The sequence below is a fragment of the Rhopilema esculentum genome, chromosome 15, assembly GCF_057945365.1.
Source record: "Rhopilema esculentum isolate cy_ngs chromosome 15, ASM5794536v1, whole genome shotgun sequence".
NCBI lineage: Eukaryota > Metazoa > Cnidaria > Scyphozoa > Rhizostomeae > Rhizostomatidae > Rhopilema > Rhopilema esculentum.
The window spans coordinates 2,283,503-2,301,813 of NC_142829.1; the positions used below are offsets into that span (position 1 = coordinate 2,283,503).

Here is an 18,311-nt window from a genome sequence, read left to right on the forward strand (position 1 = left end):
AAGCCTCTTTTCGAAGAACGACTCAATTCACTTCATTTGCAGGAATATGAAACTTCTCACAACTCTGCTCAAGAATGGAAGTTTGTTTTGGAATGAAACATGTAAAAAAAGTAGATGCTTGTGCACATTTAATGGCAAGCAGTTGGAAGTTGTTGTAAGCACTTTAAGAGTGGATCGTGTTGCCTCGTCAGGACTTGGTATAAGCCGCAGGTAAGCTAAATCGCTGTCCCTCTCACAGGACGACAGTCACACCTCCTGTGGCCTGGGAGAAGAGAGTTTGTTTCGAAAAATATTAGAGCTGGTCAGGCGCAGATCTAGACTGGTTGCACAGGTTTAAAAAAACCGGTGAAATTCTAAGAGCTATGTTTCTCTGTGAATCTTGCTTTTCTATCTAAAATGTCAACTGAAACAACTGTTGCTACAACATACTAAGTTGAACCACAGAGTAAGAATAAGGGTCATTCTTTTTATGTAGCAGTTACTTTCCGACTACTACCACTCTTATGGATGCTCAGCCTGTTTTGGGAGTTTCCTTTGACAAATACAAAATTATGATAGAGAAATATTTTCCAATGCACATTAAAGGACAAGTGACACACTTTTCACCCTATCTTTTCTTTTCATTAACTTGTAGATCATCATTTAAAAGTAAGTTTTTCCTGGTTTAGAACAAAAAATTCTAATCAGGGGGCGCAGGGGACGCGATTTTGCTTTTTATCACGTGACCCTATGACGTACATTGTGATAACTCGGAATTTTCCTGTAATTAATAGAGAGTTTACGAAACACGACGCGACAGGTCCAGACGAACTGAATTCGTTTAGAAGCGTGCAGTAAACGTTAATATTGCACTGTATACCAGTAGCAGCAATAACAAATTATCACAATCTACGTCACGGTGTCACGTGATTCATTTCCCGCCATAATTTGAAAAGGGTTTTTAAGTAGGAAAATGAAATCCGAATAGAAAAATATTTCAACAACACTCTCATACAGCATTTTACTTTTAGTTAAAAGAAGAAAAAAATTTGGCGCCAAAAGCGTGTCACTTGTCCTTTAAACTTTCACAAAGCTTGTTTACATGCTGGTTCTCGTTTTCATGCCAAGTATTTGCATGTAAATTAAAACATGCGCTACTAATCTTAGGCTTCACTCAAAAACGCTGAGTGACCCTTCTAGTTATTCTTTTCAGATGTAATCAAACCCCTACACAAGTTCTAAATTTTGTAAGGTGGCTGAAAAGCATCAGCAATGTGCAAATGAGAACCTGAGGTCTAGTATTTAGGGAGTGGCAAGAAGAAGAGGATCAAGGCTTGCATACCAAAGCACAGAAAAATTTCACATCTGTACACATCCGTGTTTCCAATGTCTGAATATTCTTCAAGTGAGGATTAAAATCAAACTAGTTTGGATTAATTTACCTCAACAAAAATTTTGAGACTATAGGCTTATGATGCAAATTGATTATTCTTTCAAAAATTCTCCATTGGAATACAAGGAAAAATATTCAAAGAATAAAATCTTGTGCTTAAAATAGTATCATACTTGTATAATATTCTTTTGTGTAACCAGGCCTTTAGAAGAACTTTGTTGGCTTCTTATTCATGGTATTTGACTTTTTCTAGGCATGCAGATTTGGCTTTCTTAGCAAAGCTTCTGTACCTGAATGGTGATGTAGTTACAAAGAAAAGTACTCAGGTTCCAAAACTATTTCACATCCTGTTTGTAGCAACATATTTCATTGAAGCTTGTCTACTTTGTCTTACTCTTCTTTTAAAGTTTGTAATCATAACCATAGAGCTCTAAATAGCAAACTTCATTCTAAAAACTAAAGCCAAATTGGGAAAGCACGGATAACAATGTTATCTGCTTTAAAGCTGATCAATTTACATTTTATAGATTTTCCACATGTAATTCTTGTATTATAACATGAAGAGAGAGTACCAAATAAAGTGGATCCTTGTACCATTTTAGCAATAGGGGACATTGCCCCCTTCCCCTGGAGAAGATAGATATAAAGATTGAGCTTTTTAAACTGCATAATGTAATTTTCCCAAACATAATGTAATGTCAAGGTTTTTTTTTCAAGGTGACAGCTGGAGATGTGATAGATCTTATCAGAAAGGATGAGTGTACCGATGAACTTGTAAAGTTTGACAGTGTTAAAGTGTTAGAGATGGTTGATAAGACTTTGAAAGGTAAAGAGCGCATACTGCTATCAAGAAAGAGAGGTGTCTGTTTGGAATGGAACCAGTTCAAAGATCGGTTTGACAAAAAATCTTGAAGATTGCTGTATAAATTTATAAAAATACTGTTTTCATATAAATAGTGTGTGAATAGTTATGAAAATACTGTTTTGTGTATTGGCTGTGTCAGGGATGCTACAAAGTTCCCTCTCTTCCTGTACTTCCTTTTTACCAAAGATGTTGAGTTTCCATAACCTGACTTGTATCTGGCTACCTTCTTGGTGTGTGTATGTTATCTGTAACTTTAAGCCTGAAAAACATATTACTGCCAATCCTGGTTTACTCATTTCCAGAAACCTACAACAGGGCTCTGCCAATTATCCAAAATATGAGCCCCGCCATTGTCCCTTCTAGCAAATTGGAAGTTTTGAAGGGTAGACGAAAGAAGTTCTTTTTCAATTTAAAAGTTGATTAAATTTTTAATGCAGTTGAATCCAGGAAAACATTTTTTAAATAAACTGATTTTGTATTCCCATTGGATTTACTAGATTATTAGAGTAAAATGCCTTTCTGACTAATATATTTATTTCGATCCACAGCTGATATATATGTTTGCTAGCGTATAATTTTTTGTCAATGTTCTGGAGTTTTATACTGTTAAAAATGTCAGGCAAAAAGGAAGATTAAATATGTCTTGAAATGTTTGCTTTTTTCTAAGCCATGTTTAAAATTGGTGCTGCCAAAAATTTTTTTAAAATTTAAATTATCTTTATGTAAATAAATTGGCATAAAAAACCTCAATTCACGAAGAACTGGAGTAGTGTGTTATAGAACCAGGCATGAGTAAGCCAAGTTTTGCAGTTTTCCCTCAACAATGTACAATCTAACTGTGTACAAAGGACTTTTGGTGAAACATTTAGATGGCAATCCAGCAGATTGTAAACCATATGCATTCTCCACACTTTGAAAAACTATTCTTCAAAACAATCAAAATGAAGTGCAGTCTGGGTTATGCTGAAAAATAATGTTGTTTTCAACTCTGGCAGTAGGATTCCATTCCATCTTAGTTGGCATAATGCCATGATAAGGAGCAAGCTGAGCAAAAAACAACAATTTCAGCCAATATTAACCAAATTTAATGTCATGCTAAAAGAGAAATATACAGTTGAATGCATTTACTTTAAGTCAAGCAAAGTATTCTTTATCTACTGCAAATTGTTAAAAACTTCTTCGAGGAAGCTCTTAAAGACGGGAGCGACCGCATTATCCGAGCCGTAACCTCGGTCTATGGTATTTTTACATAACAGCAAAAGGTTTAGTTAATAAACCGTGTAGTCAAGTTTATCAAGAAAATTGGAGATGACTTGGATACTTCTAGGCCTTACGTTGGGATAATTCAGGCTTATTGAGAAAGATTTAGTAGGGAAGACTTGGGAAAGCTTTTCTTACGGACAAAAAAACTAAAATATGGTAAAGTGGGGCATTGATGGGGTAGAGTTTAAATTAAAACTTTTGTCAGGCAAAAACTGGAGGCTGAAAGGTCAAACTTCAAAGTGTGGTTCCGACCAGACTAGCTGGTAGGAAACAAACTAGCGAAATTTATCAGCAGTTCAGTTTACAAACTCTTTTCATACCCGAAAAACACTGTTCTTATAAGATTGAGGTTGAGATTAATTTCATGAAAACATCCAGAAGAGCGTAATACAAGAATTCTGTTGAAATCAGCAAACCAACACCATTGACCCCATTATTCTATTTACTGTGATAGCGTGAAAATGCTGCTGGTTTTTATTGGTTCGTTTTGTTGTAGCTTGACCTGAAAGTATAACTGCAAACATTGGAGTGGGTTTAATATTTCTCTATGCAATATTTTGATCTCAATCTTTAGCAATGGGAAGGTTTCCAGAAATGAAAATATCACTTTCTGACTAAAATATGAAGTTTCCAATAACAATGGGTCACAAAAAATATCAACTAAAAGGACAATAAAGGTAAGGTGAGGGAAGTTGAATTTATAAAAAATTCTAAAAGAAAAATTTGAAAATTCCTGGCCTGAAAAGAAAATGCCTTGCGTTACGGCAAAAATCTCAAAGATCCTGTCGATTTTTTACGAAAAGTGACAAAGGAAAGCGAAACAACAAAAAAGCAGCATCTCTAGTTTTAATTACAACAGTTTTTCATGAAACGAGTCACCTTATAGGATACCATTCTTAGTGACTGGTGCGTATGCGGAAGTAGTTGGCAAGTATGAAGAGGTCTTCACCAATCCAGAATCAGTATGATTATGATTATGACTAAGAAACCCTCCTAGTGATGTCTCATTGAAATTCTGTGGCATTACTGCCATTGCCTCCGCGAATTTCCCTTTAAATACTTCCAATTCTTTGTCCTTATTTGCCAGTTGGTTTTGCGCGATTTCAAGTTGTCGTCTTGTGTCTCCCAGGGCTGAAAACAGATCAAGTTTGAGGCGTGTCTCGGAGCTCAGGCTGTGCTCCAAATGGGTGTTTTTCCCTTGCATTGCTGTTAACGCAGAATAAAGAAGCTCTGTCTCCTTTTTCAATTTCATTCCATCATTATCCATCGATTTCTTTTTCAATTTCTCGTTCTCACCATCTAATTCTGAAACCCTATCTTCCAAATCAGAAATTTTTCCCCGCATTGAGACAAGTTCCTGCTCAAGTTCTTGTCGCTTGGTAACGCAAGAGTCATGACTATCGCGCTGGTTCGACATGTCCTGAGACTTTTTCTTAATTTCCTTTAATTGCTGCTCGAGATTCTGTCTGGAATCCCGTTCGCTCTTGTACTTTTTCTCTAGACTTGTGATATTTGACTTGTCCTGCTTGGTGGTATTACTGAGAGATGTGATTCTAGAACGGCAAGAATTGTGGATTTCAAACACTGATACTCTCAGTTAAAACGATGAATTGCTTACAAGAAAATCTTAGATCTTTACAGAAAAATGGGAAACTCTTCATTGAGAGTGCAAGATAAACTAGAATCTAAAAAACTGCCTCCGGTTTTGTAATTCAACATCCTTCAAGGCTTATTTTCGTATACTGTTAAACAAATAATTTCATCCTCAGAAACTATCCTGAAATTCGGAAAATATTCGTATTTTCGTGCGGAGACTTTGGTACGAAAAAATTAGTAACCTTTGCAACGATCTTTTAGCTTAATGATTTCGCCAATAGTTAAAATCCCTTCTATGCGTTTTACATGCGAACTTTTATCGAAAATGAGTCTATTGAAAGAAATAACAATCTCAACCATATTCAATGCAAATCGGCTGGGGAGAGTACCTTAAAATCGACCAGCAGATCACCAGAAATCGCTAATTTGGGGAGTATATCACAAGGGAGAAGAACTGCTACCGAGAAACGCATCGGGTTTATATTAACAAGCATATTATCTAGTTTTATATCAGACGGGACTCGTATTTTACCATCACAAAAAACAGCCTTGCAGATTACTCACTTCTGTGTAAATCCATCGTTCTCCAATCTAAGTCTGGATAATTCAGATTTCAGGAATCGCTCACTGGCATGTATGGAATTCAACTGTCCGCGCAGCTCAGTTTCCTGTTGCCTACTTGAATGTAAGTCGAATCGAACTCGCTTTAAGTCAGATTCCATTTGACCTAACTGAGATTCGATTCTTCGTCTGCAAGGAAACAAAGTAAAATTACGTCATCGAGCTATCAAACTTAATAAGACTAAAAGGTACTTGTATTATTCTGAAAAAAACTGGTTGACGATCACCTTTAAATACCTAACATTATCCCTTTGTTTAATAGATAATTCACAGAATACATGTCTTTGGGTCTATTATAGTGCAGATTCGTGTACTTTCTAGTAGCTTTAAAAGCATCATTGTCTAAAAAAGGGGAAATTTTAACTCTTGAATCAAAATACTTAAACTAGACATCCAGTACAGATAGAATATTAAAAAAGCAGGAAATCGTTAGACCAAGAAAATACTGTAAGTATTTAAATATATTCAAAGATTAAAAAAGAATGTAGCTAGAATTTTGAATCGAAGCAATATGAAAATTATTCCAACCTTATTTGAACTTCATCTTTGATTCTAGCTTGCAATGACGCTTCTAAAGATTTGTCACGTGCCTGCAAGAAAATGGGTGCTTTGCTAAACAAACTTGTGAGTACCTAAAAAACGTTGAAACTGACAGCGACATCAAAAGTCAGCGCACATTCAAATAAAATAACCTTATTTTCAATTAACTTTTGTCTTTAATCAACTTACTTATCTTTTAAACAAAATTTTCAAGACAAAAAAATCCTGAAAAGCTACCGAAATACAGATTCCCTATAAATCGCTGGTCGTAGTTGACCCAAGTGCGAAAGAAACAAATATGGCTCAGGTTCACAGTAAGGGCAACATTTACAAGAGATGACATTTAATTAGAGAATAAATGGACAAAAAACGCTTTTTTGGCAAAGATAAGAAACACTATACCAATAATCTTTTCGCGGTAGAAAATCTAAAAATGGCTTAGGGCAACCTCAACTGTATTTTGCTCATGTTTCTGCTTGGCCTATTTCGATCCACAGCTGGGTATATATATTTATTAGCATTGTGTTTTGTCTATCTTCTGACTTTTTATACTCTGAAAGAGTGTCAGACGAAAAGCTTAAGTATGACTCAAAAATTTTTGCTTTTTTCAAAGCCATCTTTAAACTCTATCATGTAAATCCTGGAATTTTCCCCCTCGTATAAGCTCGCCACGTAGAAAAAGCCCCTTTCCTGGAAGGAAAATTTTCAATAAACCCCCACTGTTGAACAGGCCCCCGCCCATTGAATAAATACCCACGATAACTTGTCTATACTTTGGAAATTGCAATCGTGAAAAGTTCCAAAACGACCAACATGCATGGCAACTTGCAAATGATTTATGAGCCCCTCCCACCGTCGAATTAGCCCCAATCTAAAATCAATAAGCCTACAGGGGACTAATCCAAGAGTCTAGGGTATTGAGCCTTTTTTGATCTGGTGATAAAAAAATAATTTTATTCAAAATTCCAAAACATAGTACCAGTGATTTAAATATTTGAGCAAGCTGTTTGCATAAATGTTGAAAGTTTAAAACTTCCAAACTTACAATTTCAAATTCTGTGCTTCAAAAATAGTTTTGTTAAAACAAAACTCTTGTATGACAAGATAGTTTTAAGCTTTATGGTAAAAATGTACTAAATTTTTACATTGCTAATCCTTGAAAGATACAACAACACTTGCAGGTCAGGACACACAACTTTTTATCCCATGTTTTCATGTCGTTTCTGTCTTAATTTGCTTTGCATTTTGTGCAAAAGCTTTTGTTCGGGGAAAACTGACTAAGAAGATAAATCAAGATTGGTCAAAAACCCGCTGTCTCCAACTCAAAAATCGGTCCTAGCAAGGTAAATATCACAAGTAAGGTAAAACACTGTTATAGCGCTGCTAACAGGGAAAAGCAATATCTGCCATATCTCCCCGGACGGCAAAAAAGCAAAAGAAGTGAGATAAAAAAGAGAGGAGAAGATCAAAGAGAATTTTACTTGAAGAAGTGTTAGGATTTCTTTTAGGAAAGAGATTAAATCTGCTTTCTTTAAAATGGCAAATGCGAAACGAAGCGCTTGAATATTATCAGGAACTATTTTAGAGCGTTATCCATCAATTACAAAAACTGACAAATCGTGATAAAATCTCTATGAACATACCGACTTTGGTGAGCTACTTGTACTGCTGCGCATTACACCGCTACTTGACGTGGAATCCGCGCTGTCCGAGTTCTCCTCATCCTCGATATCGTTCCGCCCTTTAAAGCTAATTTTCTTTGAATCTCCGTAATTTCTAGAATTACCCTGTGCCTTTCCGACAGAAAATTTTACATTGCCGTTCTCTATATCTCCATTGCTTATTCCCTTACGTTGCGAGCCCGCAATAGATATAGTCTTTGCTGGTATACTAGATATAAGTTCGAGGTCATTCAATGATAAGGATTTCTCCTCGATATCTGCTTTCAGATCGGAGAGTTTTAGGCCCCGTCTGTTAGCTTCTCTCGCTAGCAAAGCTTCAACGTCCATTTTGGTATTAATACCATTTGTAAGTACTGGCAAGGGTCCTTTCCGACTCAAAAGCGACAATCCATCATCGGGACTCCGACCAATGAAAGCTAAAACAAACGAAGACACAGTTATGACATTACTGTAAATGGGCTTTTTCAGAGATCGGTTTAGCCAGTATGTTTTACTATTAACAAAACTAAGAAATGATTATAAAGTTTCCATATAATACCAATAAAAAAGGAGAGGTGACATGAACTGAAAAATTGTCGACATACCTTGAAATTACTTGGCACATTTAAAAGCTTGGCACGTAGTTTGCATTTACTCTATCCAATTTCTTTAAACATTATTCTCGCGATGGGAAATTTTATGTATAAAAACAACAATGACAGGAATTCCAGGGGGTGTACATTGGGGTCGGGGGTAGAATATGGTTTAGTTTATCAAGGTTTATTTGTAAAGTCGTTATTACTGGATATCGAAAACGTCCGATCCATTTACTCCCTCCACCTAAACATCAATTGGACGTTTTGCCTGAAAGTAACAATTTGTGTGCGGTCTCTAAAGATTTAGCAGGGAATTCTGTGTTTGCTTTTTATTGGACGCTCCTGGGATGCTGGTGGCATTTTTCGTGAACAAGGGCATATTCTGAGGAACGGAATCGCTGGGTAGCATCAAAATCACTGAAACATTCAAAGAAGTTGATCCAACAAACTTCAAACTGTCCAAAAGGAACTTTCTTGTTTTAAATACGAGTCTTCGTGGTTTGAGGATTTCTACTACCTGTGGGATGTGATATTGGTATAACACAAAAATCTTCCTGTAATATTATAAACAGGATTTAAAGTTTTTAAATCAAACCTTTATCGGATGTTTGTTTTTGCATGAGATCAGACGGTAGTGCATAAGCTATCAGCTGATGATAAAAATCATTTTCTTTAGAAACATCTTCTTGTTTATACTGCAAAAAATAGAAAGAAACTCGTTGTGGTTCATTGGCCAAACTAAACAGGACCATTTCAAATGTATATTAAGTATAATTAAGGTTGATATGTAGAGAGTTACTATAATAATAATAATAATAATAATGATATTTAGTTTGTTTACAGTTGGCGTACTAAATCTAGGTCTAAGTCTAATAGCTATAAAGAAACTAATTTAGGCCAACTATCTATGAAGAATTAGCAAAGTTAATGGCAAGGAATTAATGGAGCACGGATTGTCACAAACAGATACGGAATGTGGGATCATAGCAACTTGTGAATTTATTTAACATTCGTAAGCATTTGAAAACAGTTGAAAGTTTCATGCTAGGGGGAACATTGCTAGCCTGGTAAAAGGGAACTGTTGGACACAAACCCCATCGATTGATTTTAGTAATGTAACAACAAAATTATCTCCTAAAGAGAACAGCCTCCTCAGTCTTGCAGATCAAAAACGAAAACATGGGATTCCGCTTTCGAGCAGCATTTACTGGAAAACCCAGATTGTGCGAAAAATTAAAATGGCGACATGCTTCAGATTATTGGTAAGCCCGATCTTCGTTCCATCTAGCAGTTTTGGAATCTATCTATCAACATAAACACTAAAAAACCGCTTTTGGGTAGACAGAAGGAGTTCGTTTTCACCTTAGGACTCTTTTGGTAACATTTTCAAAAGGCAAGCGGCACTGATTGGGCAACCTCAACAGTCACGTATTCACTTTTCTTACTGGCCTATATAGTTTTAAAACTGGCTTTATATATTTCCAAGCTTAGAGTTCTCGATCTATGTTCAGGCCTTTATAAACACTGAAGAGTATCAGACGAAGAGCTTTAGTATGTATCATAGTCTTTTTCAAAGCCATCTTAATTTTTGTACCACAAAAATATAATTTGATAAATATTCATTTAAATTCAAAACTCAAGATTGACAAGCTTTCCGCGCAGTATTCAGAACTAATATAATGAAATTTTTTAATTTCAAAATATTGCCCAGTAAAAAACGGCAATATCTAATAAGTAAGGCAATCGTTTTGCAAACATGAAAAGACGACCAACAAACAGGCAGCCATTTTTGAGTTTTTCAGCCTCGCTTGGAGTTCAACACCCACCAATCATATCGAACTATTGGTAAATTGAAACGAACTGTACATGTGCTGATTTTTACACTTGTTTAGCAGCACTGAGAAAGGCTTGTATGCCGTGACAAAATATAAGCAAACAAATAACTGTTTTTCAGATTTTTTGCTGCATGTTGTGCTGCAATCAATTTTGTAGAAACAACCTATTATAATATAGCATGCTAATGCTCCAATGACATTTCGTCAAGGGGAGGTGTATTTAAAAGCAATATAAAATAAGAACAGGTGTTTCACAACACCTTGAGCATTTACCATAACAATTGACTGCTATCTTTGTACTGGGATCCTCGTGGAACTATTTAATTAAACAATAAGATAACCTGCCTGTATGCTTTGCGGGAGGGAAAAGGGCAATCGTTATTTTCAGCGTGTTATCAACAAATTTCGCAAGTGCGTGCTGATTTGAATCTTTCGTCTCCCACAATTCCTATCCAACCGAACTGGTGACCTCTCAGGAAAACCAGAAATGTAAATAGTTTTAGCAGAAACAGCTTCACTTAGGAAAAATAGGGTTATCAACTCAAGAGGGAGTAGGCTCGAAAAAGTAGCATGCGTATTTCTACGGGAGATTGAAATCCTCCTCGAGAAATATGACACCCTGATTGCGATTGTAAACATTAAACATTCATGAAAAGAAAAGGCCACGAACATTAGGCTATCAGGGTAAATGTTAGGTTTTTGCTGGTGGTGCCATAGTAAACAGAGACTTAATCAACTATCTTTTTTTACTACAATATAACATTCCGTGCACTACATAGCGTTAAAGTAGACTCATGATAAGAAATAAACAATGGGACAGACAAAGGAAGTAATCTATTTTGCAATGTAAAAGTGTAAGTTGATAAAACCATAATCGAAATGGAGTTAAAATGATAAAACACTGTGAAATTTTCTTACCTGTTTAATTCTACAACCTACATAGCTTTTAAAGCCGTAGCCAAGGCTAACCATTGGGTAGCCAATGCTGAAAATCAATTGGATGAGGTTATTTGCAGCGAAAAACATAACTGCGGTTTATGAAATTATATAGTAATGCAAAAATTCAATATGTATCTTTAGCAAGGCTTCACGAACTTATACATGAATGTCAAGTCTAAAAAATTAATTTTGATATCTCACAGGGTAACATGTGTGTCTTGGACATTTAATCAAGATCCCCTGCAAAAAAGGGGCAAGAGGTGTTGATTATATATTTTGATTTCTGTTATTAAGCTATTGATATTTATTTATTTAAACACTATTACTACTCATTCACAAATAATTAGGATTCTCGGTTTCTTACCCACAAATAATCTCAGTGCAAAAAAATATGAATACTTAATAATTTGAAAGTACAATTGATTTTGCTGTGAAGTTTGAAAAAATTGTATCAAATGAAGGTTTAGTTAAATTTGAACAAATCCATATCTTGTTTCAATTTTTTCACTGCAAACAGCATATTCAATTTTTGTTGTATTTTCGTAAAAAGGTGTCATCCACTGGTCTGAACAGTTTTTGCCAAAGGGAATAGGTTATTTTGGGAGTGATACAAAGCACATGTACACACTATGAAGGAAATTCTGATTCTGAGAGAATTCATGACTAATATCACAGCAATTCACAAAGCATCTTCAGTTGTAGAAACCAAAGTAAATATCAGACAGATTAAAATGCTAATTAAGTAAATTTGTGTTATAGAAAAATAACTGGCTGGCAAACATAAAGATTGGAAAGAGCATTTTGTCACTGTAGCAAAGAATGTCTCTCACCAATGAGCTGCAAACGGTCTACATAAGTCCAAATGAAATGGTATTGTTTTAATTCCTCGTAACCTCACTGAGGCTTCAACATAAACAAATAACAACCAAAGTGAAAGAGTTGGAAGGCATGGACCACGATCTGCAACAAATATAAACAAGGTTGTCAAGAGAAATTAAAAAAACCCACTTTTCTATATATATACCTCTTTGATTTAGATTCCTAAGTTTCTGCTTACTGCTAAATTATACTTGGCATATGTCTGCCTCAAACACTGACATCAGAGGGAAGATTTTCAGGAGGTCAGATGCTTTTTAAACTATGGCCTGCCAAATACTTGTATTTAAGTACAAATCCAATATCACAAATCCAAGCAAAAAGACAATTGTTTATCTGCACAAGCAAAAGTGGCATGACATAGCTAGCTTTGGAAATGGAACTTATACAAACTCTAAGATTATTTACCTTTCATTCAAGGACAAAACTAATAGAAAATATGAGATTAATTAAAATTATAATCAAAAATATATTAAACTTTAGTATAATTATTTCTCATGCTTGATAATGGAAATTGTGTTTTAATTGTGATGGTGAAAAGTTACTTTACATACATGCCCCATATTTAGGTTGTTTTTCTGTTATCAGTTAATACATAACTAAACATAACTTCAACGTAACGTCATATCAACATTCTAACAGATAAAATAGCATAAAGCACCAATATTTACAGATGTACATAACATGACAACCTGCATGGACTAATTTCTCCTTCTTTGTCAATGTTTTTGTCAATATTTTAATAGTCTAAAATCTGATTATATATAAAGCATAGCATAAGTTGTGAAGAAAGAATTGTATCTTTTTCCTGACAAATATTTAATGATGTTTGCACAAAACCAAGCTTTAAGCCAAAATCTGCATGTACAAATACAAACATGTAGTTGTTATCATAGATTAAGTAAATTTTTGTTTATTATTGCTCATTTGGATCAAAACCCCATTACCTAAATTTTAATTATTTGCGTTACATCATTGGTGATAGTATTTTGTAATTCATTACCTGTATTCCACACAAAGTGAACCCATACATATGTACTTGCAGCAAAAAACAACCAATGCACTGGCAAGACAACTAGACACAGTAGATCTGCACACAATGTCACCACCAAAAATAGAATTGTTAAGCCCTAAGGAACAAGAAATGTTATGGTTTACATAAATATAGTGCAAAAATTAATGAAAGCAGAAAATAAATATATTTATACACTCCAAACAACCTACAAATGTTGGCAGTTAATTTGGTGAAATTACAAGATGTCTTTAACAAAAGGTTTCAGAGCAACTTCACAAATCAATTAATATCCCATGGCTTTATGAATAAAAAAGAATGGTGTTTCTAGCACTTGATGCTTTAAATTATACTCAAAATTCTACCAACTCCCAGGTTCGGTGAAAAAATTTTAAACAAATATCAAAAGGCAGTCATACTCTAAAAGATCCTGCAGCTGTTGATACTTTGATAAAAAGAAATCCAGTCAATTTCTAGACTACCTAGCTGATGATCTTGGAGGGTGTTTGTACTTCGCATAAATGTATACACAGCTGTTGCAGAACTTAATAATTCATCACACAGGATGGAGCAAGGAAAATTATGCTTAATTTACTTTAGCAGAACAAGGATAGGTAACCACAAAGGATGAAGTTTTTATGAATTAGGTGTCCAAACCAAATGAAGTTGAAAATCTGTACAATATATAATTAAATAATTTAATATAATTTAATTCAAATAAAGTTACTTGAAAACACTGGATACAAATATAAATTTTCAATACTCAAAATATTAGAACTATGCAATGCATTTAATTGGTATTTACTGGGTCATACTTTCTTTATTGCTTGTCTCCTAAGTTCAATAAACAGAGATGCTATAATGGTTTAACATATTTGACTTGCGATATAGCCCAACTAATATGACACAGTTATTGTCTGTTAAAACTTTTCTTTCATCAAAAGCGTTTTTAATAAGGAGCTTTTTAAGTATTCTTACTTATGTACTATAAACCTTTTGAAAAGTATATACATTTTTTAATTTCAGAAAATCACAACAGGCATATAAAATGGCTACCTAAATAAGGAAACCTACAAAATAGTATAAATGTCTTTGAAAAAAGCAAACATTTAGTAAACTAAAGCTTCTGACACTCTTCAGAGTTTAAAACATCAGAACATAGATCGAAAACTCTATGCTAAGAAATATATATACCCAGTTGTGGATCGAAATAGGCCAATCAGAAACACGAGCATGTGACTGTACAGGTTGATCAATCAGTGCTGCTTGCCTATTAGAATGTTACCAGTGGAGTATAAACGAAGTGTATTTACAAAATAGTATAAACGAAGTGTATTTTTTTGCAAGTATTTGCTTTGAAAGTTTTGGCCTGAATTCAATTTCAAGGACTAGCATCCCATTTTCACCCTTTATTTGGATATAAAACATTTTGCTGAATCCAAAATACCACTGGCAGGAAAGTCTCTGGAATTCCATAGAGAGGAATAAGAAAAAGTGAAGGACTTACCAGCCCTTGGTATCTGAAGGAATCATAAATGCTTCGAATCAGCAACCAAAAAGGCCACAGAAACTCAAATCTGAACTCCAGGAGGAAATCCATTGTGATAACAAGAAGCCAAACAATGAAAAACCTTAGGTACAAAAACCAACTGAAAAAAAGACAAAAAAATAAAATACTAGATAATTTAGAAAAAATTCAAGTTTCAAAAAGGATATAATTTAAATACATATCAAATAATTGGTACTAATATATTGTTTCAGGTTATCTGGGGGATCTTGAATAGCATAATAACATCATAAGCCATGGGTTGTGCCAATACATCATGATCCAACTTCATTATTCACAAAATGCATGCTTTGGGGTGTACAAGAAGGGTAAAAAAGTGAAATTATTTCTTGCAAGTAACTAAAAAATAGAAAATTTCATGTATATACATATATAATCTTTTTTAATTTATAAAAATATTTGGGTGACCCAAACAAAGTGGCAAAAATTGGATTTCAAAAACTCATTGGTTGTCTCTCAAACAAAAATATTTTCTTGGAAACCTATTACAAGAATAAATGATGTGTAATGTCATATCACTCTAAATGACTCAATATCAATAATTTCAGAAGACGAAATAGTTTCACAATAGTTTCGAAATAGTTGCTACTTATTAATGAGGACAGAATCCTCATTAATATGTGTAAAAAAACTCTTGATGTTTTGTGGCAAGTAAGCCATAATCAAAATATTAGATTTAATAAGATTAGCATACTTGAATATTTAATAGGCAAATATTATTGTAATTATAAAGGAAATTTTTTTATAATAAAAAATAGGAAATTTTTAAGATTAATTCCAGAAGCTGAATAATTATGCAAGAAAACTTAAATTCAAGTTAAACTATAATTTGCAAGGAAGGTTCTTCTCGATTCATAAGAACTGTTATACACAAAATAATAAGTGTGATAAGAAAGGCTAGAAAATTGGGCTTTGTCTATAAAATAATGATGTTGTTAGGCTAACATGATTATTACGGAGATCGAAACTGAAAGTTTTCCCAAAGCAGCTTAAGTGCTGGTTTTTATTTTGAGACCTTTTGTTTCGAGGAAACCTGAGTTGTTTTTGAAAAACTTTGGTACGAAGACACATCATTGCATGTCACCTACGACAAAGGAATACCACCGCGGAAACTAAAGCTACCTAAAAATTTGTGTTGATACCAGACAAACTAGCCAAGTCTAAATGTAGCATAAGTTTGGGACAATCTTTAGGGCCTAAATACTTTTAAAAGACTTCGGCGGGCTTGTTAATGAGACAGCCAGACAGAGAAACATGCTAGGGTTTTCAAATTAATGTTGTTTGAGAAAAGGTAATTTAGGACAGCGGACATTATGATGAAATGGTAGACATTCAGGCCTCTTGTTTGAGAAGTACACGCACCTGCCATGGACCGAATCAGTTATCCTTGATCTCCTAATCGGCCTTCGCAGCTTGGAGGCATCGAGAGTTCTCCTTTTCATACTTCACACTTCCTTTAACATACAAAAACATCTATTTCTTTCAATGAACGATATCCACTTGAAAAACTCCTTTCCGTACCGCAAATAATCAGAATTCTCAGTACCAGACAGCTGAATAGTCACTCCCGTCATACGCATGCGCGCAGACGCAGCCTCTTTGTCCGTCGATATCCAAACAGCAACACAGATGATCAGATAGGTAACGAAAGAAGTATGAAAAGCAAATGAACTTTATGTCTTACAATCGCTTAACACCGATAGAAAAAGACGGGCTGGGAAAATTTTATTAATTTTAGCTGAATTAGCCATGTTCCTAGCAAGATTTCAAAGCGCTGCCTGGCTAATGAAGATTCTATTTGTTAAAATGCTTATTAGCTGTTAATTGCTTATTAATTGCTTATAAATTTTAATTTTTATTTTATGTAAAACAGTTAACTTTCAAAATTATGGGTAAAAAACAATTAGAAATTCTCTCACACTATATTTCTTCTATTCACTCAAATAGTCAATAAATCATTATCATCTGGAAAAGATGCGGAGATTGATTGAAAGGATGCGTTTGCAGAATTCATACCCATATTCAAAAAGGTTTTCCATTGAGAGTCTCAAATTATAGATCAATGCCTCTCTTGTCTGTTTTCATATAGATTTCTGAAACGTTAAGGTAAACGCGTTTATAAAAGTTCTTAGAGCCTTGTATAACCTTTACCTTGATGTTCGGACTTTTTATTCAACAATTTACGATCTCAAAATCTTTTAATTCAACAAAATCTATCAAAAACGTTCTGCATAAAAGAAAGTTTGGATGTGCAATTATTCTGGGTCTTCAAAAGGTTTTTCATTCAGTGAATCAGCAGATCTGAGGGCAGCCTGAGCATTATTTCATTTGACGTACTACTCCAGCATGATTAGAGTCTCACCTTAGCAGCAGAAGTCAGTTTGTATCTGTTAAGGAGCACAATTCAAGTTGTTTCAGTTATAATCGTGGTGTACCACAGGGCTCTGTCCTTGGTCCACTTCTTTTTCTTCAATTCATAAATGAACTACCAAACTCTTCAAGGAAGTTGTCTTTCACTTATTCGATGACAAAACTTATATCTTCTTTGAATCTAACAGTTTAAACAAGGATGTTGTTTACATGCATTACACGAAGCATTTCAAAAATAGGCCAAAGGCAAATAAACTTTGACAAACTGATTTGACTACATTTCAACACCTGCAAGATTACAAAGCCAACATAACAAATGGCAAAGAACATTAAAGTAAGCTAAATATGTCAAGTTTCTTGGTCTTTTGTTGGATGAAAACCTCAATTGGATGTATCACTTGGGTGAAAAATCAAAGAAGTTGGCACGAACATGCGGAATAAGGCAGTTATTGCCTACTAGCGTCCTAGTTACTTTATAAAGCTACACATTTTCTTCTTCAATATGAAATTATTTTCTGGGATCTTCATTTTCATATAAAACTATCATATCTAATGGAAAAAATTGGTAACGATTGTTGGAGCTATAGTTTTCAAGTTTTTTATCATCCACACAAATTTTTCTGACTTGAAAACTCTTAAGCTGTAAGATTCACTCAATTTACGCTGCTTACATTTGTTTTATAAGGATATCTCCTTCCTGCTTTTGCAAATTTTTGAAATTTTATGAGATTCTTTTCAATAGGTTTCCAGGCAGGCTCAAGAGGTGATATACTAATAACATGCTGATACATCGCAATACGAAATGAGATATTTTGGAGCGCGGATGCTAAATTCTGGAACAACATTTCCATGAAGAACATCAAGGAAGCTCCTTCAGCCATTACTTTCCATCGTCAATTAAAAGTTCATACCTTCTTTAGTTAATACAAACCCTAGTTCTTTTGATATGACAATTTGTCGCACATTGATCAACTTCCAATTATTTTAAACAATAGATTCACCATAAGATTCTAAAGACTGAACTGAAATAAAATGAACTGAACGAGCATAAATACTTTGAATAGAATAAAGGAAGCCCGAAGTTATGAGGAGGTCTGAGATCAAGGCTTTGCTGAATTAGTAACTTAACCAACGGAATAAAAAGGTCATCGGATTAGACGCCTTATTGAGGTCGAGATCTTTGGACAAGTTTAGATAC

General features: G+C 34.4%; 2 protein-coding genes across 2 annotated transcripts; one reads left to right on the top strand and one right to left on the bottom strand.

The window, feature by feature from the left end:
• The first annotated feature begins 21 nt into the window (after positions 1-21).
• On the top strand, positions 22-2,440 carry LOC135685062 (mitochondrial transcription rescue factor 1). Its single transcript, XM_065200811.2, has 3 exons — positions 22-210; positions 1,626-1,698; positions 2,090-2,440. Exons 1-3 carry the CDS (start codon positions 47-49, stop codon positions 2,282-2,284), a joined length of 432 nt encoding a protein of 143 aa, XP_065056883.1. The 5' UTR covers positions 22-46; the 3' UTR covers positions 2,285-2,440.
• An 859-nt stretch (positions 2,441-3,299) lies between these two features.
• LOC135685063 (macoilin-like) lies at positions 3,300-16,313 on the bottom strand. The gene is made up of 10 exons (XM_065200812.2): positions 16,106-16,313; positions 14,684-14,825; positions 13,168-13,294; positions 12,119-12,248; positions 11,268-11,334; positions 9,110-9,209; positions 7,901-8,355; positions 6,246-6,307; positions 5,661-5,846; positions 3,300-5,053 (listed from the first exon to the last, which is right to left on the bottom strand). Exons 1-10 carry the CDS (start codon positions 16,183-16,185, stop codon positions 4,381-4,383), a joined length of 2,022 nt encoding a protein of 673 aa, XP_065056884.2. The 5' UTR covers positions 16,186-16,313; the 3' UTR covers positions 3,300-4,380.
• Between the last annotated feature and the right edge of the window lie 1,998 nt (positions 16,314-18,311).